This window comes from Prosopis cineraria, unplaced genomic scaffold (genome assembly GCF_029017545.1).
Source record: "Prosopis cineraria cultivar Desert tree isolate PC_DT_omini unplaced genomic scaffold, ASM2901754v1 PC30, whole genome shotgun sequence".
NCBI classification, from domain to species: Eukaryota; Viridiplantae; Streptophyta; class Magnoliopsida; order Fabales; family Fabaceae; genus Prosopis; species Prosopis cineraria.
In genome coordinates this window covers 65,890-89,523 of record NW_026555361.1, presented here as the reverse complement: position 1 = coordinate 89,523, position 23,634 = coordinate 65,890, and the positions used below count along the sequence as shown (strand labels likewise).

The 23,634-nt window shown below is 29.5% G+C and overlaps 3 protein-coding genes across 14 annotated transcripts; 2 read left to right on the top strand and 1 right to left on the bottom strand.

Annotated features, from left to right (window-relative positions):
* Window positions 1-7,533: 7,533 nt before the first annotated feature.
* Window positions 7,534-9,362, top strand: LOC129294974 (probable galacturonosyltransferase-like 9). The gene has a single exon (XM_054933461.1). The coding sequence runs from the start codon at window positions 7,738-7,740 to the stop codon at window positions 9,013-9,015; it is 1,278 nt and encodes a 425-aa protein (XP_054789436.1). The 5' UTR covers window positions 7,534-7,737; the 3' UTR covers window positions 9,016-9,362.
* A 5,090-nt stretch (window positions 9,363-14,452) lies between these two features.
* Window positions 14,453-15,228, bottom strand: LOC129294976 (germin-like protein subfamily 1 member 1). Its single transcript, XM_054933464.1, has one exon. The coding sequence runs from the start codon at window positions 15,191-15,193 to the stop codon at window positions 14,525-14,527; it is 669 nt and encodes a 222-aa protein (XP_054789439.1). The 5' UTR covers window positions 15,194-15,228; the 3' UTR covers window positions 14,453-14,524.
* A 3,512-nt stretch (window positions 15,229-18,740) lies between these two features.
* On the top strand, window positions 18,741-23,552 carry LOC129294972 (protein WVD2-like 7). Of its 12 annotated transcripts, none has more exons than XM_054933450.1 (11): window positions 18,741-18,890; window positions 18,960-19,051; window positions 19,143-19,297; window positions 19,405-19,523; window positions 19,754-20,386; window positions 20,516-20,929; window positions 21,049-21,107; window positions 21,985-22,081; window positions 22,201-22,272; window positions 22,454-22,558; window positions 23,263-23,552. In XM_054933450.1, the coding sequence occupies exons 4-11, from the start codon at window positions 19,482-19,484 to the stop codon at window positions 23,293-23,295; spliced, it is 1,455 nt and encodes a 484-aa protein (XP_054789425.1). In that variant the 5' UTR covers window positions 18,741-18,890; window positions 18,960-19,051; window positions 19,143-19,297; window positions 19,405-19,481; the 3' UTR covers window positions 23,296-23,552. The 12 variants fall into 12 exon arrangements, with proteins under 12 accessions (XP_054789425.1, XP_054789422.1, XP_054789431.1 ...); XM_054933453.1 differs by having other exon boundaries at window positions 18,743-18,851; XM_054933455.1 differs by having other exon boundaries at window positions 18,822-18,840.
* Window positions 23,553-23,634: the final 82 nt, after the last annotated feature.

The window sequence follows — 23,634 nt, the reverse complement described above, 5'->3', positions numbered from 1 at the left end:
TAGTTAATTTTAATTAATAAAAATTTTAAAAAAATTTATTATTATTAATTAATTAATTAAAAAAAATTATTAAATTATTATTAAAAAAAAGAGGTATGCAAAAAAAAAAAAAGAAGAAGAAGAGAAGAAGAAAAAGAGAATTTGTTTTCGGCCGCCGCATCAATAGTAATATAAAATAATAATAAAAAAGAGAGAGAGAAAAGAAGAAATAATAATTAAAAAAAGATGTGGGACCCACTGAATTTTTATAAAAACTCACCTGTTCCTTCGTTTCTTCATTCATTCCTTCGTACGTGCTGAGGCAGAGAGAACGCGAGTCGCCGGTGCGAAATATCTAAATTTTTAAGGTAAGAGTTTTTAATAGGATATTTAGGGTGTGATTTTAAGCTTTTTAAGACTAAGTAAGTGTTTTAAAAATTTTTCTTAGTCATCCTTTTTCTTTGGTTTCTGAGTTTGTAGTGGTAGAAAATTTAAGATCTGGAAGAGGGATAAATTTATGTTGAATAAATATGATTTTGACGTTGTCAGTAGTATAATAAATGTTCTAGAGTATAAATTTGTTGATGATCTTTGAATTTGTGGCTTATGGATCAAATTCTAAACTATATCTAAAAATATATGTTGATTTATTGAGGTTTAGATGATTATTTGGGATGAGAAATGAATTATTATGGTTATAGGATTATAATTCTAAGTTAGAGACTCAATTTTTAATTTTTGGGTATTTTAGGTACGAATTTATGAAATAAAAGAAAATTTTGATAATAGAAATTAGTTTAAAAGTTGATTTTTACATTATTAATGTTTATTGATAATTAAAAGAGGAGTTAAAAAATTTTACTTAATAGTATTAACTTTAGATTTGTATTAAGATTGAGATTAGAAATTATATTATATTTTTAATTCTATTATTAAGATTAAGATTATAAATAATATGTTATTTGTAGATTGTATTACTGGTGAAGATTATGGTGAGAGAAAAATTTTAAAGAATAATTTATTGAAAAAGCCACAAGGTAACCATGCTTTTAATTTGTGATTAGTGTTACTCCATGTTAATTGGGTGATTATTGAGAAAATTATGCATTTTGTAATATTGTATAATTGTACAATATTATTATGAATTTGTTTGATTATTGTGGGAGGTGTTGGGAGACTTGCTATTGTTGTTGTATTTATGTGCCACGTGGTACACCCCTATTGGAGCTCAATAGGTGGTTTGTAAGGGCTCGGGCTAATTTACCTTTGGCCGGGTAATTTAGCACCGAGTGAGGGCTACAGCTCGAGGTTAATAGAGGGATATAAGGATGGTTATTTGTGTGTATTGTAATATTTTTTATATTTATTAGAATTATATTATTTTTAATTCTTACTTAGTAAGCACACACTTAACTGTTTGTATACACTATCATAAATTGGCTTTGGTTACTGGGACTTTTGAGTCTCATTATGTGGTTAACAATTTTCAGGAGAAGAGCCATGAGTGACACGTGGAGGAGTCCCAGAGGCTTAGTGGTATAGATCCACTATCTCTTTTGGGTATTTAATTTATGATTTATAATGTGTTATATTGTCAATATTAGGGCTTTTTGTTTATTGTCAATTATATGAATATATAAATGTAATCATGCCTTTCAAACTATTTCTATTTTTGATACAATTTGAATGACTGTAATTTTAATATTTGGTTTACTTTGGATTGGTTAAAATGGCATGATTATAAAGCCAAATAACTGGCTTGTGTTGAAAATTGACTAAATTGCTTATTTTACTTGTTGGGAGTATAAGGATGGACAAATATGATTTAGTTTACTTGTTGGGAGTATAAGGATGGATAAATGTGATTTAGCCTAATGGCATGTGGGAGGTAAAAATTTATCTGAAATGTTATAGTGTGTGAGTTGAAGCCAATTATAAAATATTTTATATTAAAATTATTGATATAAAAATGTGTTGGGTGGCCGTAACCCAACTATGGTTGAGTTAAATTATTTAAAAAAAAATTTGGTGCGTTACACCTTCATAATTTGATTCATTAAACATATTAATTCGTAAAGGTTAAAATCAATAATGAATTATTAACCTTCCAAAACAAAAACTCTTTTGAAGTTTATAGAAAATTTGATTTAATATTTTTGGCCAAAAATAAGAAATAAAAGTTGATTTAATACAATATTTACATTTGTATTGATTTTTTTTTGAAAATTTTATGTGTATAAAGACATTTAGAAGAAAATCTAATTATATAAATTGTGAGTTATAAAAATTATGTAATTATATAATATTTTAATAAAAATGTAAATGTTTTAAATTTTTTTAAAGGAGAAATTTAAGTTTTTTAACCTTCGAGATTAAAAAAATTTAATGAATCAAAATATAAGATCTAGATTAAAATAAAATAAACTATAGGAACCTAATTTAACATTGAGAGAAACGGACATCTAGATATATTTTTCCTCTTGTTTAGGCTAAAATATAATTTTATCCCAAGCCTAACTACTTGGGCTAAAAATAATAATTTTAGATTAAGTTCACAACTTCACATGAGTCTTCTAGATGAAGAGTGACTACATGCTATAAAAGAGTGGATGAAGTTATGAGAAAAGTTACAACTAATGGCCTTAAAAATTAGAGCATGAAGCCATGAGAAAACTGCTTTCTTGTGTTTTTAAAAGGAAAGCCACCACACCCATACCCCTTCAACTCTACAAACATTTCTACATAATCTCTCGTGAGACTTTAATGGACACAAATCTCAATCAACTCAAAAGCATCCCAAAAGCTTCAATACTTGATTTGACTAAATTAGATAAATTTTCCTTTAACAAATTTGACATAATGTCTTTAACACATCACGCATCTAGCAAAGAACACTGAAGTTCAATTCTCCAACAACTAATAGAGTGCCAGCTCCTAATAAAATAGTAATAACAACACATTAGCATTGTTCCTTTTAGATTTTTTATTTTTTATTTACTGTAATTTCCTTTTTATTATCATCAATATCATGGCTGCTCTCACCATGCAAGTCTCACATGTTTCTTTATCTTTATTCATCAATTTGTTTTATTTTTAAGCACTTATATTCAGAAAAATTATAATAAATACCCCTAGAAACTCAGCATTTAATTTTAAAAGTCAGAAATATCACACTTTTTGGAGACACATTTCTCTGGGATGCCCGCACAAAAAATCTGCCAAAACGCCTTTATTTGATGCAGCTCCACATCCTAGGACTTCAAGACTTAGGATAGAGCTGATTTTTTTGTTTTTGATAAAACATGATAAGTTGATTTAACTTCTTCAATCAGTTGAAACTTGAGCCAATTGTCCCTGGATAAAATTGCAAATACTAATGGAATCAATTAAATTCAGCTTTGAATCTTCAATTTTTCAAACAAAAATTTTAAACTTTTAAAAATATCATTAATTTAACAAGGGAGTTAGAGAAATATAGGTAATGAGAAAAATAATTAAGAGTACTTTTGAAATAAGCTTTACAAATAAATTCTTATTTTGATCAAAATATCTTACATTGCATAACATCAAATTACATAAAAAAAAATCTTATAAAATAGGATAGGAAATTAACATTTTTTATATGACTATTTAATTAGGTTAAGTTTAAGTATTATCAAATCTAATCAGAGGTGACTCTCTCAAAAATATTTTTTATATTTATATAAATTCAAACCTGAAATTTCATATTCCAGCAGTGATGAGTCCATGACCCTTTCCACTAAAGCCAATCTGGATGATACTTTGTTTTCTCCTTCTTGGGACAATATAATTATGATTTTTGGAGTACGCCAAATAATGAAAGACTGTATTTGTGATGCCCACGGACATGTCTCTCTCTCTGTTCACACCTGTCATCTTGTTGCTATGCTTTTGGTCTCTTTGGAACTTTCCAGTTCTATTACTCATTTTTTGAATTCAGGTAAAGTTATTTAATAGGTAACGATGTCACTTACTATTTCTAAAGAAAAAGTTAAAATTTTGGATTTATATTGAGAAAAATATATGGGAATCAGATAATTATTTAAATTTGCCATTCTCTGCAAAGAGACATTGTTGTGTTGTTGGACACATTACGTATTCAAATAAATAAATAAGAATTACGCCGTCTTTAAAGTAAACAACGGCCAAAAATGTAAAAAGAGAAAAGAATAGACATCCAAATTCCTTATTGGATATCTGTTTCGGAAAATCAAGTTATTTTGTTATATTCATCCACATCTCATATCCCAACATTCCCACAAGAAAAGTATTCATATTTTTATTTGATTTTCAATTAAAATATGGTGAATATGATTTTTTTATTATTTAAAAATATAATAATATATTTTTAATTTATATAATTATCATGCTGCCGTAAAAAATATATTTTTTATTTTTATTGAAAATTTATATTTATGTATAATATAAAATTTATTATAAATTACCCTATTTATAAATTATGAATAGCATAATTTGTTTTTTAAAATTTTTACATCTTTCATTAAAGAACCGCACTAGAATTAATAAATAAAAAATAAGAAAAAAATTTTAAGAGGTCTGCATGAATTTCAACCTACACCACACTATTACAAATTCACCATATGTAAATAGCATGACATTTTATAATTCTATGAATATATAAATTAAAACATGATGTCATTTATATTTTTATTTATTTTCAAAAATAGATTGTGAATTCTACTTGTATAGCGCCTAAATCAAGTTACTCCCTCCACAACATAATATAAATTATTATTAATTATTTCATGATTTTAAAAAATAGGTAAAATTTTCATCTCTTGACAAAATTTACATCTTTTCAATTATGTTCACATCAAATATTATATATAAGTGTTTTGATATTAATAATTCAAATTTTAAAATATTTTTTGCAAAACAAATAGTAAATGAAATAGATGTATAACTAGAATTTTATACTCGTGTAATGCATGGGATATTAACTTTCAGTTGTAATATAAAAATAAGTTCGGGCTGGGGTGGCATTAGAATAAGGATTTGTACTTTAAAATGATGATTTATATTACTTATTTTGGATTTTAAAATATTATAATTTATATTTTAAACAATGAATATATAACATTACAATATCAAACTTAATTTTTTTAAAAAAATTTAAAAAATGGCTTTTTAGGTTTGGCCTTGAGCCCATTTAATAAATATTTGTTTCAAGAAATAACTAATTTTAAGGTTGAAGGCTTTAGAAGTATTAGTCCATAAGAGTCAGATTCACCTTTTTTTTGATTATGTATATTAGAAGTTATTTCAATTAGCAATTTATTTTTGATGATATATTTCTCTTTTACATGGTGAAAGAATAAATAATTTATTTTATTAAAAAATTTATTACCTTTTACATGTTGAAAATAAACATCAAATTATTTTTGTAGAATTTATTTTTAAGTATAAATTAAAATTCTAGAAATGAAAAAAAAAAATCACTGCATTGTATGCCTACCAATTTACAATTTGTGTAATTTTTATTTAAATTTTGTTTCACGTTTCACACATATTTTTATCATAGATTTCATATTCATAATTTATTTTTTTGGAAATTTTTATTTGAAATTGAGATTCATTAATTTTCACAAAGTATTTCTTTTTTGTATAAATATAAAAAAAAATAAGTTGTGACATATACACTCCCTCCATTCCAATTTATAAAATACCGTTTGGAAATAATTTAGTATCTTAGTATACAAAATATTTTAAGATTTCATTGATTATATTTGTTCAATATTATCCTTCCTTTTGTATTATATTTTATTCTCTATTTAGATTTCACAATTAAAGTTATCTTAAATTAGGGATATTTTTAAAATTTATTAGTATACATAATTTTGTAAAAAATAAATTACTCCCACTAGACCATAATACTTTAAGTATTATATAAAGTATTATGGTTCTCAAAAATTCTAGTTAAAACCTTAATCTTTTAAAAAATTTATATCTTTTTAATTATACCTTTATTAAATACTTTATATAAGCATTTTGATAATAATAATTAAAATTTTAATACATTCTTTTTTTCAAAAAGTGTAAGAAATGAAGTAGAGGTATAGTTGAAAAACAATTATAAAAATTATCAATATTTTATATTTTAAATTAAGTAAAAATTTTAAAAAATATCTTATATTATAATTCAGAAGGATTATTTTATAATATTAGTTCCATATTTATTATTCATTTTCCTTATGAGTCCCATGTCCACCTTTTTCTATTATAAATCTTTCTAATCTTTTATTTTTTATTTACTATATAATAATTAAAAAACAAAAAATGTCAATAAAATCTATCAAAATTATATAAATGATAATCTAATCCCTTGAAATACCATAATTTCAATAAAAATCTTGAAAACTTTTGTGTTAATAAATTTTAAAGTGAAAAGACTATTTTACTTTCACTGAAAATAACAAGCCCTAATCATGATTTTCATTTAAGGAATCACAATTTTCATTCTGTAAATCATAAAAGTTGAATAAGAAATCATAATTTGTCAAGTATAATTTTTGTTATAAAAAAAACCCCAATCATAATTTTTGCTTAAATTATAATAACTTTTATTTAGTGAATTACAAGAGTTAAATAAAAAATTATAATTTCTTAAGTGTAATTTTTATTATTAAAAATTAAGTTTTCAAAATAACAAATCTCATTCACAACTTTTGTTTGAAGAATAATAACTTTATTTAAAGAATTACAAGAATTGAATAAGAAATCATAACTTGTCAATAAAGGTAAAATTATCTTTTTAATTTAAAATTTATTGACAAAGAAGTCTCTAGTCACTTTAATAAAATTATAGTATTTTAAGAGAACAGATTATCATTTATATAATTTGAAGAATTTTATTGTTATTTTTCTTAAAAAATTTCTATAAAAAAATAAAAAAAGAGGACGGATGGATGCTAATTACAATACAGGGTAGATTGCAAAAATAATTATAAAGAGTACCAAATACTTTGTATATTATACAAAGCAAGATTTTTAGAATATGTTTTACTCCCTCCATTTAAAAATATAAGACATTTTTAAAGAAATTTGATGTTAAAAAATATGAAATATTTTTAATTTTTTAAGGTATACTCATTACTTTTTTTTTTAAGTATCCCTATTGAATATATCACTTTATATTTTTTTTAAGGTGAAACACCCTATCAAATAGAGATAAATATAAAAAGATATAATTAATTAAAAAATAAGTAACTATTTTTATTTAAAATAAAATTTAATTAAAAATATTTTTTATTTTTTAATGGAGAGAGTATATTATATTTTGGGAGGAGTACATTATTTTCTTCTTATCACTAACAATAAATCCGAGATAAATTACACTATTATTCTTCTTATCACTGACGCCGAGGGAAAAAAAAAATAAAACACTAATATTGAAGAGTCCAATGATGGGTGGCATAAAATAAATATAAATGAAATAAAAGAGAAATAAATAAATAGGGAGTCATGGACAGAGACAGTAAAACGAATCTTGTATAAGTACATCAATAAATTTCTCTTTTCCTCTGTTCCTTCCTTCCCCCCTTACCCCTTCCCTTTTGGCCCTTGGCCTTCTTCTTTCTTCTGTCTCTCCGATAGCGAAACCGTGTCTCTCTTGCAGAACGCGCAGAGGTAGAAGAAGAAGAAGAAGAAGAAGCCATTGAAGGTCAAGCATATTATCAGAGCAATCTGGCTTTTCTCTGGTCATACCCATTTCGTTTCATGCCAGATGTAAACCCGATTTCACCTTCTTTGTCAGCTCCAACTTCAAGAACTCTCTCTGTTTCTTTCCTCTGTACTCATTTGCTTCAATATCTCGCACTTCTTTTCTCTTTCAAGGATAACGAATCTGAAAGAATGCTTTCTCTCCGGTTAAGCCTCGTCGTTTCGCTGCTACTCCCCTTATTCCCTCTCCTCTGTCTCGGGATTCGGTCGTTACCGACGAGGGTTGCTGTCGGAGATCGGTTGGAGTTCGATGGCTTGTTTCAATTCGCCGAAGCTCCGGATTACAGAAATGGAGCCCGGTGCCCGGTTTCGTCAAATAAGGGTTCAGTTTTGTCTTGTGATCGGTCTCTGGTTCACATAGCTATGACTTTGGATTCGGGTTATCTTCGGGGCTCCATCGCCGCCGTTCATTCCGTCCTCAAACACTCCTCGTGCCCCGAAAATGTGTTCTTCCACTTCATCGCGGCGGAGTTTGACCCGGCCAGTCCACGGGTCCTGACCCGAATCGTCCGATCCACTTTCCCTTCCCTCAACTTCAAGGTCTACATCTTCAGGGAAGACACCGTCATCAACCTCATCTCATCCTCCATTCGCGAAGCCCTAGAGAACCCTCTGAACTACGCGAGGAACTACCTCGGCGATATCCTTGACCCCTGCGTTGACCGGGTCATCTACCTGGACTCCGACGTGATCGTCGTCGACGACATTGAGAAGCTCTGGAACGTAAATCTCACCGGGAATCGAGTTCTCGGAGCGCCGGAATACTGCCACGCCAACTTCACCAAGTACTTCACCGACACGTTCTGGTCGGAGCCGGTTCTTTCTCGGGTCTTCGCGTCGAGAAGCCCTTGCTATTTCAACACGGGCGTGATGGTGATGGATTTGGGGAAATGGAGAGAGGGGAATTACAGGAGGAGGATCGAGACGTGGATGGAGTTGCAGAAGACGAAGAGGATTTACGATCTGGGTTCGCTTCCGCCATTCTTGCTGGTTTTTGCAGGAAACGTTGAGGCTATTGATCATAGGTGGAATCAACACGGTCTAGGTGGAGATAACGTGAAGGGAACTTGCAGGTCGCTTCATTCTGGTCCTGTGAGTCTCTTGCATTGGAGTGGGAAAGGGAAGCCATGGGCGAGGCTCGATGCCAAGCAGCCTTGTCCTCTGGATAGTCTCTGGGAGCCTTATGATCTGTTCAAGCCTCAGAACAGTGGAAAGGATCAACAATGGGGCTTGTTTTCTTCGATTCTGGTTGGGTATTCGAATGATTTGTTATGATTCTTTGATAGATAATTTGTTTACAGTTACTGTCCAGATTATTATTCTTTGATTAGCTGTGTACAGAGATGGATTAGAACACATTTCAGGAGAGATTGAAGGGAGAGAAGAGGAGAGTGGGTTTATATTTCATTTTTTGTTTAGATTCTTTCGTGTAATTTTCATGTATTAAATTTCCAATTCTTCTTCTTCTTCTGGGGATGGAGTTCTTGTTACAATCTGAATTTTTCTACAGAGGTGGGATTAAGTTGTTTGTTATGGGACCATTGATCATTGCATCTACGAAACAAAGTGGAGAATAATAGTAGTAATTATAATAACAGAGTTGCTGCATTCTTTCATTTCAATCTAGTTTTTTTTTTTACCAAATCATTTCAATCTAGTTTGAATTTATCTTTCTAGGGAATCCTCAATCGACAAAAAATCAAGGGATAATATAATTGTTGCTGCTTGTAGTGTTAGCGCGTTTTAATTATAGTTTCTATATTTTCAACGTTAGTGTTGTTAACAGAGTTAAATTTGTTGATATATATACCCCTCCCTCTAAAAATATAAAATATTTTTTAAAAAATTAAATATTAAAAAATATAAGATATTTTTAACTTTTTAAGATGTAATCATTTTTTTTAAGTATCTCTATTGATAAATAATTTTTTATTTATTATAAGGTGTTTAATAGGGATAAATATAAAAAAATTAAGTTAATTTAAAAGTAGATAATTACTTTATTGCGAGGTAAGATTCAATTAAAAATATTTTATATTTTTTAATGAAGGAGTAAATGACATTATCAATTTTATTGTTGAGCTGGTTAAATTATGATTAGATGTATATTGTATAAGAAAAATAACCATTAATTTTTTTGTTTTTCTGTCACCGTTGGTCATCCGTTTCTTGTTTAAGAATTATAATTTAATGTTCTACTTATTTTTTACATAGTGTTTATTTTTATACAATACAATATAATTTTAACAAGCCAAAATAAAAAGTGATAGTGTTAAGTTCTTGAGGCTTTAGCAAATTTAGCCAACATTATATGATTAAATAAAATTAATAACTCACTTTTTTTTAAATTAAAATAATGGCCATTTTTAATTTACCTTTAATACAAAAGATAAAATCACCCTTAAATATCACAATACCCTGGTTCTCCTTTTTCACACTGGTTTCATTTTCACCCACTCGAAGACGTAGAGATGACACTGCATTCTCGATTACGACGATGAAGAAACTGACAATAGGCAACGAAACATCTCACACTAATGGATAAACGAGTTAGAGATTCAACTAGGAGACCGTAAGAACACGAGGCGAGGCGAGGTAGACTGGAAGCTACAAATTCAGGTTGAAAAATCACAAATGCGAGGTGAGGAAGTCCAAAACTGCAACTTCTACATAAAGCCACACTAAAGCTGTAGATCCAAGGTGAGAAAGTCTGATTAAACTCTGTTACAAAAGCCAGAGTTCAAGCAAAGATTTTTTAAGATTTTGTTTGATATGTTTTGGGAAAATAATTATATTTTTTTGTGTTACTGATCTACGATAATACATCATTAATATATGATTATATATCAATTATAAACAAGTTTATGTTTGATTGTCTGGTTATGTTGATCTACGATAGTATATTAGTGATATACTATTATATATCACTAATATATAAGCTACATGAGTGAAAACTTATCAATTTGTTTATCATTAATATACAGTCATATAATATCACAGATTAGTAATAAAATTTCCTTTTCAATGTCTAATATCCTCTTTGTAATATCTGGGAAGAACAGAGAGGGAGAGAGAGAAAAAGCTCTGCGATGAAGACGGTGATTCAGAAAAATTAGATCAAAAATTTTGATGAAGAAAAGCACTGTACGAGAGATGAATATGATAATCTAAAAAAATTAGATCAAAAAATATAATAAAAAAATATTCAGAGATGATAAATTTGAGAGGGAGCACACATAATATGATTTTTGATGATAAAAATAAAAGACCTAATCAGCTAAAGATTGGTTAAATCAAATATATTCTATTTTAATTATAAATTTATTCTGAGAATACAAAAGAAAAATACATCTAATTAATTTTATGAATGAATCATATTTTAAAATATTTAATAATCCCATCCATAATTTATGAGAGCCATTGAACTAATTTTCTCTAAGTTCTTAGGGTTATATTTAAAAATTTATGAACTAATATAGTGTACATATGAAACTTGATTTGAAGTAATGAAAAAAAATATAAAGATGAATACTTAAATATCCTAAAAATATAAGGACTAATGGTTGTATTTTTTTTAAAAAAATAAAAAGATTTGTTATTAAATAAGTCAATGAAGTGATTGAATAATTAAGTAATAATTAAAATTGTAGTTGAATTATATTCACACTGAACAAAATATTTTATAAAAGCAGACAGGTCATTAATTTAATGATTTATTAATTGAATCAATGAAATTGAATTGAATTTTAATACAACACTAAAAATACAATAAAAAAGAGAGTTTGGTTGGCACCGATGGAGAGTATGATTGAGTTGTGATATAATTCATGGGTTCTCTGTGATTCCAAGGGAAGATAGGATTAAATTAAAGTGGAAAAGGACGAAGGAAAGAATATATACACTGCCACGTGGCAACGCTGGTGGGGATGAAGAAGATTGAAGGTTACTTCCAGGACTTTCCCTTTAGGTTAGAGGAACATCTCCCTCATGTGGTTTTGTTGGACCCCACATAAATTGAGCTTTTATCAATGGCTATGTTCTACGCGTAAAGCTTTATCTTCTTTTTAATTAGTAATCTTGACCTACAATTCTCTTTCTCACTTCAATATAATTGAATTATAATAAAAAAATTGAACCGAATATTAAATCAAATTAAATATCTAAGCCGATTCAATTGATCTTACATTGGTTTAAACTAGTTCCTAATTTTTCCTTTTAATAATAGATTAATTATGTATCCGTTTATTGATTTTTCTAATTGAACCAATTAGTCCAATGTAGATTTTTTCATCTATATATTGTTTATTTGAAACACAAAGATAAATTATACATAATTCCCATATAGCATAATTAAATGTCGCAAAATTTGTTGACAATTTAGTAAAATAAAATAAGGTAAAAGAGCAAATTAGCTATTAAAGTATAAGTTCAGAAACATATAAGATTTTAAATTTATTTTTAATATAATATTTCAATTCAACTTTTGAAAAGAGTGCAAGATGATTCTTATCATTAATAAAAGTTAAGTTTAACCATTAATTGGTTAGAAATGATAGAAAATAACCTCAAAATTATCCAAAAAAGATAAATAAAATTTACTTGATTATTTCCTGTAATTTTTTAGGTCTTTATAATTAATTTTTTTTTATTTTTTGTAATTTTTTAAGTCTTTTTTTATCATGTCCATTAATTATAAGTTAAAGTTAACTTTTAATAATAAGGTTAGAGTCACATTGCATTGTTTGTAAAAATTGAATAAAAATATTATATAAAAAATAAGTTTAGGATTCTAGACGCACTTGGGCACTTGGTACTATAATTTTAGGATTAATTTATCATTTAACCTAAGAAAATAACAACTAAAAATAGAGGATCCCAAAATATAATTACCAGATATGAACCTCATGTACATAGCTTTAATGACCCTAGACAATCTATTTTCATAATTATTATTTTTTATAAAGTTAGCTCAAGTCAATGAGATAATTAGCATTTCAATTCATTTTATCAGCATTTCAAGGGAAGGAATATTCAATGACTTTCTATATGAAATTTTATTTTCAATTGTCATTGTGACGCATTTTTCTTGTTTATGTTGTCCACGAATATGCCTAGAAAAGAACTCTTGAGGAATTAAAAAAAAAAAAAAAAGTAAAGACGTGTTAGCCGCTGGACCAATGTGCTGCAAACGTGGGACAGCTGTACAATAAGAAGTCATTCATGGCTACCTCTCCTGGTTTACCAAAGTTGACTTCCCCAGCCCCTAGCCGTTATAAAAGCCAATCCAAATCCAATTTCTTTTATTTGCTTACGAAATTGAGTTCATATTTTATATAATGAAATTTGGATTAGATGATTATAAATGTCTAAACTATTTAAATTGTTTAAAATTTATATTATCAATTTGATAAATTTATTTATTTATTTATCTTAAGTGAAATATGAATTTAGAATTACTAATTTGAATTTCAACGATTAAATTTATGTATTAAGTACAGTCATCAAATTTAATAATATAGTATGAAAGCCTGATTTGTTATCACAAATTAATAATCATAATAATTGAGAGATTCAAAAACTCAAATTAATAAATGACCCAATAATGCATTGATTAAAAATGAGAGCTAATGAGAGAGAAACAGCCTATCTCATAACAAACATAGGAGTGAGAATGGTCACAAGAGGCTCAAATTATTATTCTCACTTTACTCCTTTCCATTTTAATATTCCCTCCATTTAAAAATATATAATATTTTTAATTAAATTTTATTTCAATAAAGTATTTATCTACTTTTCAATTAACCCTATCTTTTTATATTTACTCTTATCAAACACCTTATAATAAATATAAAATCATTATTAATAGGGCACTTTTGAAAAAAAAAATAATGATTACATCTCGAAAAATTAAAAATTTTTTATATTTTTGAACATCCAACTCCTCAAAAAATGTCTTAGATTTTTAAATGAAGGAGTATTTGAAAGAGTAATAATTTTTTTCTTTTAATTTTATTCTTTGTTTATTTATTATAGTTTGAATTTCTAGACAATAATTTATTATGATTATTAATTACAAAAAATAATAAAATTGCAAAGTTACATAGTTTTTAACAATTTTAAGGATATAATTATCATTTTTTCATAAGTATGAAATTGATTAAATTTGCCTTATATTTAAGATCCGAGGGGGTGTGTATGAATCATTTTGATTAATTAGGTAATGAATAGCATAATTATCTTTTTTATTAGTCATGTATAATTGTGATGAGAATCCGTTCACTACAAATTGGGACTTTAACTTAATTAATTAATAGATTTATGAGTAATTCAACCTAAATGAATTGCATGCAATTAACTTGGATGCAGTTCACTTTGGGTGTATCGTGAAGCAGTCAAAATAAAATTGATTATCTAATTATGTATTTAAATTTAACTATTTTAATATTTCGCAGTAAAATTGAACCAATTAATTAATTAATCAATTGTTTAAGATTTGTTACATGTCGATTCAAGTGGGGGGAAAAGACAAACATACATACTGAACTCCTTCACGGGACCTTAGTATATGAATGGGATTAAGCCATTAATAGTTTAATTAAACAAATAACCGTTAAAATGTCTCTTTCCATTTTTTTTCAAATATAAAGCCAATAAACCATCACATTCCAAACCTTCTCATTTGGATCCCAAGTCACGCAACTGCTAGGATCAATAATACAAACATAATAGTATTTGGGCATTATCATAAGACATAAATCAGATACAATATTATATTTTTAATTAATTAGCCCGCAAGTTTTTCACGGATTGTTTCCACTTCTCGTCGACTTATCTGGAAAGCCTTTTCCAACACTTCATCAGGAACCCCTGGTTTACTGGCAAACGTAGCAATTGATGCTATTTGGGCACCTGGGTTTTGACTATTAAGCCCAGAAACAGCTAGTGCAGGCTTTCTAGGATCAACATTGTATAGAAAATGAATCAAACCCTTGGGAAACACAAAAGACTCACCAGCCTTTAGATTTTGTGTGAAAACCCGATTTGATGTGTCAATAAAGCCCACGAGGAGTGTGCCTTGGAGGCAAGTGGTCACTTCCGAGGCTCGTGGATGGGAGTGAGGTGGCACGATTCCATTGGCTGCTAAGTCAACTCGAGCCAAGGTCAGGCCTAAGGTGTTAAGCCCAGGAAGATTAGCAATGTTGGTGAGGATGACATTAAACCCGAATTGGCTAGTGCTTGTGTTCCCAGGCTTGGACAAAGAGGATGTGGCAAAATGAGATGAAGTGGCTAGTTCTGGGTCAATGCATGGAGCTCCATTGAGATAAAGGGCTTGGGGCTTTTTTGTATCTGCAATGCAATAGTCTTGAAGGGGGTCAGGGTCGGGTTTGGATAGACCTAGTAAGAGATACAATGAGAAAAGGAATAATTTAAGAGATTGAAAATTTCTTCTCATTTTTAAGGTGTTATATAAGAAAACAAGACAATGGATGTATGTCATAGGTTTTAAGTTGTGTGAATAGAAGTTTTGTATATTTATAGGGGAAGAGAAGTTGGTGGATGGTGAGAAAAATGGTATGAAACAAATGTGAAGCTTTTCTTCTATGTGGGGTATGGATATTGAGTAGCTTAAGAGTATGGAATGAGAAAGACACAAGGCAAGCTTTAGAGAAATGTGATCAAATCGGAAGAAGCCACTCAAGTTGATGATGTTCATGTTTCATTTAACTTGAAAGTGACTTTTGATAAGTATGAGAGAAGCATGTTTATGGGGTTAGTTTCTCGAAGTCCATAATTATTTGTGGCTCTATAGCTTCTTTATTTTGTCAAATCATGTATTTTCTCCTAATTTTATCCTTATTTTTTTTTATCATGCATGGTTTGAATTGGTAACAGTAATTTATTATGATTATTAATTGTAAATAAAGGTAAATTTAAAAAGTTACATATTCTTTTTTTTTTTACAATTCTAAAGATAACTAATATTTTTAAATAAACATGAAATTGATTAAATTTTACTTTATACTCCCCCTGTTTAAAAATATAAAGTATTTTTAATCGAATTTTACTTTTTGATAAAGTAATTACCTACTTTCAAACTAATTCTATCTTTTTATATTTACTTCTATTAAACACCCTACAATAAATATAAAATTATTATCAATAACGGCACTTTTGAAAAAAAAGTAATAATTACACTTCAAAAGATTAAAAATGCCTTACATTTTTAAACATTTAACCCCTTAAAAAGTGTATTATATTTTTAAACGGATGGAGTATAAAGTAGTAAAAGGAGTACTTATTTAAATAGAAGAACTAACTAAATTCCTCCCTCCCTAGTCTCTACCCCTCTCCATAATATATTATTTCATATATAGTTTTAATCAATCAGAGCATTAATGATTTCAATTAGACAAATTAGATGGGATAAACCACCGTGGGTTCTAGGTTAAATATGTGAGTTTATTTAACCCATCTTAGACTGGGGACTTGATGAAAATCAAAACATAATATATTAGGTAAGTTAAATGACCGAACATGTATAAGCCATTATTTATTTTTGGATTAATTTACAATTTGAATTCTAAGCTATAAGTTTAGAAGTGATTTGGACTCTAAACTTGTATTTAGTATATTTTAAATCTTAAATAATTAAATTTAAAATAATTTCACTTCTACCATTAAATTAAAAGAAACATTCGTTACTTTTTTTTTTAGAAAAAAAAGGGAGCTTGATGTACAATTTTTTTTAAATTTCACTCTCCCTTTCTTTTCCATTCTCCTTTGAAGAAAATTGAACATCAAGCCCTATTTTTTAAAAAAAAGTTATGGACATTTCTTTTAATTTAATGATGGTGAAATTGTTCCAAGTTTAATTGTTTAAGATTCAGAATATATAAAATATAAGTTTAGGGATCAAATTGCTTGTAAACCTATAGTTTAAGGTCTAAATTATATATATACCCTTTATTTTTTTAAAAAAAATATTGTCCTTGAAAGAAGCACAAAAAATTTAAATGCATTGAATCATTCTAATGTCTAAAATTTTGATAATATTTGAATATTGTTTTGTAGGAATAGTTTCACATATAGAATCTTCAATTCTTCATCTCTCCCATATATTCTACGTTGCAATGTAAACAAATTCATTATTTCGTTTCTAATGATTAAAAATCAATAAGGAATAGGGGCTTTTGTAAACATAATTCATGTTATAGAAGCAAAAAAAAAAAAAAACAGTTCAATATTTATTAAATTTTACATTGTGGCTAATTTATTACATTTGTTAATGATATATCATTATATATCAATAAGAAACCCCTTGTAAAATTTTAAATTTTTAATAATAAACTCCTTGTATATTAATGATAAAATCCTTATATATCAATATAAATCGATTATACTATCAAATTTTCAAAAATTTAGTCCATGTTTTTTGGTTATGAGATTTTTTTTAGCTAGTAAGCTGACTTATCCAAAAGAATATGGTAATCAATGTGGGAGACGGATGGTTTTGCATTATGCAACATGAAGATGAAGGCGTATGTGTCTTTGAGTAAAGTTGGTAATTTAAGTCAAAGCTAAACAAACTAGTTTGAATAAACTCAAAAAAATTTAGGATTAGATTTATAATTTATAAAATTTTCTTTAGCTCTTACTTAGCACTCACAAACCTCTCCAAGACTCTCAATTTGCACTCCTAAATACTCCCTTTGTTTCTATATATAAAAGAAACTATCATTTTTAATTTTTTTTATATAAGCAAAATCACATTTTTCAATAGACATTTATTGTAAATTTTTTAAATTACCTCTCATAATTTTATCATTTATAGATATAACAGACAATTAATGAAGGCTTAATTAATACAATTAATAAAGGGTATTATAGTCTAATTCTTTTATTTTTTGACATAATTAATATAGTTAACTTAATTTTCTTAAATTGTGTGATACAATTTTTTTTCTTGTACAAATAAAAATGGAGGGAGTAAAGTTTTAATATTCTAATAATGTTTGTTTTGAATATTTTTTGAAAATATTAAGAAAAACTAAACAGAAGAGGTTACTTCATATGCTTTCATTTTTACTCCTTCAATACTTGGTCTCATGTTAATAAGATAGAAAAAATGTGGATTGTAGTGTTATTTTGTTTGATAAATTTTAATTTTTTAAAGATAAAAATTGAAGCTAGATAAAAAAAGTAAAATAATATTTAACTTTAAATATTTGAAGTCATTTTTAATAAGTTCGCCTTGCCTGAATTACAAACTGCATCTATGAGATAGAGGGTTAGAGATTGTCAAAGATGGGGTAAAAATTTGGAATCAATAATCATGTAACTTGTGTTTTTTTTTTTCAAACTTTCTTTTAGATTATTATTTTAATATGTTGGTGTATTTGCCCAAAAAAATATAATGATGTATTGTTTATGGATATTATTTTATATTTGATATTTTAAAAAATTGATAGGTTAACGGGTTGATTTACACTACTCAAAATTAAATCTAGAGTAAAATTTTTATTGATTGGATCAATCTTTGCTTGTTTAATTTTATTATTTATAATTATAAATAACAAAATTTCTTATGTATGTTTATATATTTGTTATATGTTAGCCTCATATGTTAATATATTTATTTTTTTGATAAAGTATGTTAATATTTTTTTTTGGATGAAAAAGTATGTTTATATATTAATGATACTGATTTGTTGCATGGTTTATAGTGCATGACTTTTCAACATATTGATACATTGGGCTTGAGCCCATATTGGATCACCCTGACAAACGGCATCGTTTAAAGTGCCCCGAGGATGATGCCAAGTCGTTTTACATGTCCCCGTTCATCTCCGTTCTGTCAGTATACTTGGCCAATAATATTCAGATATGGCTCCAGTTAAGCTAATTCAACAGGGTCCCACATGGGTCCACTGTCCAAGCTCCTCTGGGAAATTTATCTCACTCGTACCTTTCACGCTGCATCTTTTTTCTTCCAAAGTGGGCCTTCCTTCAATTTGCCTTCCATTTCACAGTTATCTGGATCGAATCAATCAATCATCACCATTGTGGGGGATAGCAAGTCTGTCGTCCACCAAATCTATAGTATTACTCAAGTTTGGTCGCGATTTCATCGTTCTATTCATTCACCATTGGTAAATTCTGTGCTGGATCGTTTTTTTTTATTTTCCATTTTAACTTTTTGCTTGATTTATCTGGTGCAGGTTATTCTATCGCAATTATACATTCGACCTTTTGGGTGGCCCAGTGCTTAATGTCATTAAAAAAGTTAATCGTCTTTGGGAATACAATCAAGGTGATCTGTGGGTTTCAAGTTTTTGACCCCTGAGGTTGCACTTTGCTCACGCTTTGTGGAATGTTTGCTTTGTCTTGATGATTGGGTTTAGGACTTTTCCAGAAGTGCACCGCTAGTGGACAAAGAATGTCTTTACCGTGGAAAGGTTGTGTAGAATTTGAAGTTAAAGGAATCAGTGAGCGAGCAGTACTGCTCACTGTCACGGCACATGCACATGTCTTGCAATCACTTTACTCATCATTTGCTGTAATTTTTTAGAGCCTTCTTTTTGTCTCCATTGTGAGTATTCTTACATTTCTCTTTTCTGTGAGATTCCCAGGATTGATTGATTGTTTTCGTTTCCTCATCGCTAGTTTACAGGCCTTGCCGTGCATTATTTCTGTGTCTTACGGTTCTAGCTGAGTGGTAATTGAACGGAAATTGAACTTCCATGTGTGATTTCGTTGTAGATTCTTCAGCATGTGAAAATAAGGTAAATCCATTTGTCACTAAGATTGTTTAAGATCACTGATGGATTCTTTTTTTTTTTTTTGGGTTTTTTTTGGAATTATCGTTCCCCTAAAATTATATGTCTATCTCTTAAGGGATTACCAATTTATTATTCTTCAAATCCTGTGCTTTTTGGTGCTATTGTGAGTTGTCCTCTGTGGTGTTGCCTGCAATTATGGTTACGGTTTTCGTTTTTCTGTGCTATGTTGGCAGATGGGAGAGACGGCGGCTTCCAGTCCTGGTTTGCAATTGTCTGTTTCGTTTGGTAGATTTGAGAACGATTCGCTGTCCTGGGAAAAATGGTCGACTTTCTCACCAAATAAGTACTTGGAAGAAGTTGAGAAGTGTGCCACACCTGGATCAGTAGCCCAGAAGAAAGCTTACTTCGAAGCTCATTATAAGAAGATTGCTGCTCGGAAAGCTGAATTGCTGAGTCAAGAGAAGCAATCAGACATAGATCCTTTGAGACCAGAAGATGAAAACGGTGAAGATCAGAGTGGCATTTGTAGGGCTGATACGGAATTTGATGCATCCAACAATGAAAATTCCATCGAAGGGGTCAAGCAAGAGACCCATTCTTTTGGTGAGATCAGCCGGACTGTCGTTGATTCTTTGGAGGAGGATTCTGCAGTCTCTGGAGATCATCAAGTCTCATCTGTCTACGGAGAGAGTGAGCAGTTGGAATGCATATTAGACAGTTCCCAGGTAGAGAAATCTGAAGAAGAAAGTCCTACCAATGGAGCTGAAGACTTAAAGGAAAGCTCTCTCAAATTGGACGAGGAGATGGTAAAGGCTTCAGAAGTCGAAGCAAAACATGTAAAAATGGAACATTCAAAGGACTCAAAGGTGTGTTTGATGTCATAGAAACTTCATTATATTTGTTTTATTGAAAAATTTGACTTGTTAAATCTCAGTTTATATGATGTAATAACTTTGGTAATTTGGATACCCTGTTCCTTGTTTCTCACTGTTTAGCTAGGACAGGCTACCGCTGGAGATAGGAATAGTAATGCAGCAAAGACAAAGAAGAAACCAGTGCTGCCTTCATCTAAGGCAGCTCAGGTTTCCACACCTAGAAGTTTAAGATCCACAACAACTCCAACCAAAACACCAGCATTTGCCTCAACTAGGAAGGGAAATTGTGTCTCTTTGTCTGGGAGGGGGACTACATCCACTGGAGAAAACAAAAGAATTGCTAATAAATCTTTGCACATGTCCCTTAGCTTGGGTACAAGTGAACCTGATCCGGCCTCTCTTTCATCAATGAGGAAATCATCTATCATGGAGAAAATGGGGGATAAGGAAATAGTTAAACGAACATTCAAAACATTCCAGAGCATCAACCTGCCTAAAACTTCCGGTGAAGAAAGATCCTTGGTAAAAAAGCAGGTAATTTTTATCATAAGGTTATGGTGTACTCTTACATCTCTTTTTTTTTGAAAAAAAAAAAAATTACCAGCGGAAAAACTCATTCATTTCTTAATGTTCCTTGCAAAATTCTTGGGCAGATTCCTTCTAGGGCAACAGAGCCAAGGATTCAAAAGTCTATGCGAAAAGAAAATGGACGGTAATCTTTTGAGGCTTTCTTATTATTAATATGCGATTTTAGTTCCTTCAGTTTAGTTTCTTTTGATAAATTGCATCTTTGTCATTTTCATACTATCAACACATCTCAACATATTTCGTATTTTTGACAATCATTTACATTTTTAAGACTGTACCAATATATGATGGCATTGCATTGTGGTTTTCCTTAGAAGAATTTTAATCAATCACACATAAATATGTTGGGTTCCAGCATAAAATTTATACGCTTATTTCCCTACAAGTATCTTTTGTGACCTTGATTATTTTTCTTTATTTGGGAAATGGAGGCTGGAAGAGCATTATGAGTCATATTATAGTAATGTCAAAGCCCCATCATGTTATGGCAAATTCGATCCAATTTACTCCTGTGCAGTGCCCAATCACTATCCAACCTAAAAGCTGTTCATTTGTTCAATACTATCATTGACCAACTTTTGCCCACCGTTTTTTTTTTTTTTTAACTATTTGTATCATATTGAATGTGGAACTTCTGTTTTACTTTTACACCTGTAGTACAAGACTACTTTTTCCAACTTGACCTCTTGTTTGGAGTCCACTTTTTCCGGCAGCCTATAACCTTATACTGTTAAATTTAATTTGTATTGTTTACCTAGATAAAATGAAAAAATTATGAAATGATTATAGAAAATAAATTGTCTGTAGGAGCTAATAGGTGCCTGTGCTTGATAGAGAGGCTGTTGATTACCTCCACCTCTCCCCTTCCTCCCTTCGCCAGGAAAAAAATTAATATAAAATCATAAAAGCATCTCTTAAGTTCTGTTTTGATGCTAGCACAGAGTGATCTCTGTAAATTTGTGTTTGCTGACCTACTGAAATTGTTCATAAATGCTAAATAGGCCAACCAAGGTTGATAGTATCAATAAAATAAGTGGAAATGCTGTCCGAGCTTTTGGAAGCTTAAAAAATGACATGAGAGCAGAGAAAGGAAAAGAGGTATGCACAAGTCCTGCTTGTCTGTGCAATTAAGTGTATGTGATGATATTAATGCCTCTATTTTCATTTTGGAAGTCTTGTTTATTTCTTCTGACCCATCTCTTCACTTTTCAAATCAGTTTCCAAAGAAAATAGAGGAAAAATCTAATACAACAGAGGCAGAAAGAGTACGGCTTCAATCAAAATTGAAGGTATGCTATTCTGTATCATAATTTTGCTCCAACAAATTACTGATATTTCTTGTCCATTCCATCTCTTAGGCGTGGCTTTATGGATTTATAGTTCATCTTAGATGTAGTCAGCTGGCTACTGCTATCAATTATCCATCTCATATGCAGAAAGTGCGACTCTGACCCTCATTTCTGAATACAGGAGCAAAGGGAGGCAGAGAACAAGAAAGTAAAACGCAATTTCAAGGCAACACCTTTGCCAGCTTTTTACCGGGTTCAAAAAGTATCAAAAAGCCGCTCAGAAAAGGCAAGTATCATACGTCTGAATATTTGATATCTACCATGTTAACGAGTAGGTTGAGGATTAAATACAGCAGATCTTTTCCTACATAATGAAGCGTAGCTGGAACGTTCATCGCTCTTTATTTTTCCCATTGATTATGATGATTTGGACTCATTTAATCGTCCTTGGAAAACTTCTGTTTTGTACTGCCGTATGAGGTATTCTGGCAGATGAGCAGAGGTGATGGTGATTAGTGGGCCACACTAATGATAAATGTTTACTTTGAATTCATTGTAAGTCATTTCTAAAATTGTAGCGCCTTACTATTGTCTATCTAGTCATCCAAATAATGGCCCCTTCTTAAATTAAGTAACAATGCAAAAACTTCAAGGCGTTGGATTTGGCTGCTAGTAAATTATTCCTCTTGATTGGCAGATCATTTTTTCGTTACAAGGCATACTCTCTGTTCGATCAAAATGAACTCTGAACTCTGAAATGTTTGTATTAATGGTACTAAAGAATTTTAGAGCCCATTGCATGTAAAGTTGCTAACAGACAAGCAGAAGCTTTAAACAACTTTATCAATAATTATTATATACGTGATTATTTGCGAGCAAAATGAAGGAAGAAAAGTGAGAGAAAAGCAGGAATGCATTGATGTAGGTTTATCCTTTCAATATTTTAAATCTCAAAAAATTTCTTCTTAATTCTTTCGTGTTCTTGTGCAGGGGGATGTTAATTCTGAGACGCTTCATCAGTAGCCCTTTTAAAAGGGTGAAGAAATAGAGAAACAAAAATGAGATGAAGTACATCAGTGGACAGGTAGATATATTATGTTCAGAGGAAATGTTAACGGCAATAACTCAGACCTTTGATTGAGAATGAAAGCAGTCATTTATAATTTGTATTTAAATTTGTACAATAATGAGAAATGTATATTGTGGAGTTTACTGGATAATGTGAGGAGTAGGAATCCTGCATAATTTACCGATAATAAATTTCTTCGCCTCTTTTGCAATTGCAATGTACCAATTAGAAAATAACAGAATATGAAGTCTGTAATATACAATTCGCATACTTCATGTGCAGGGTTGCATCAT

Excerpts from the sequence above, each read along its gene's own strand:
- LOC129294976 (XM_054933464.1), bottom strand. The coding sequence starts at position 15,193 with ATGAGAAGAAATTTTCAATCTCTTAAATTATTCCTTTTCTCATTGTAT.
- LOC129294972 (XM_054933450.1), top strand. The coding sequence starts at position 19,482 with ATGTGTGATTTCGTTGTAGATTCTTCAGCATGTGAAAATAAG. Across the intron at positions 20,387-20,515 it reads AACATTCAAAGGACTCAAAG|CTAGGACAGGCTACCGCTGG; the intron begins GTGTGTTTGATG and ends CTCACTGTTTAG. Across the intron at positions 20,930-21,048 it reads GATCCTTGGTAAAAAAGCAG|ATTCCTTCTAGGGCAACAGA; the intron begins GTAATTTTTATC and ends ATTCTTGGGCAG.
- LOC129294974 (XM_054933461.1), top strand. The coding sequence starts at position 7,738 with ATGCCAGATGTAAACCCGATTTCACCTTCTTTGTCAGCTCCAACTTCA.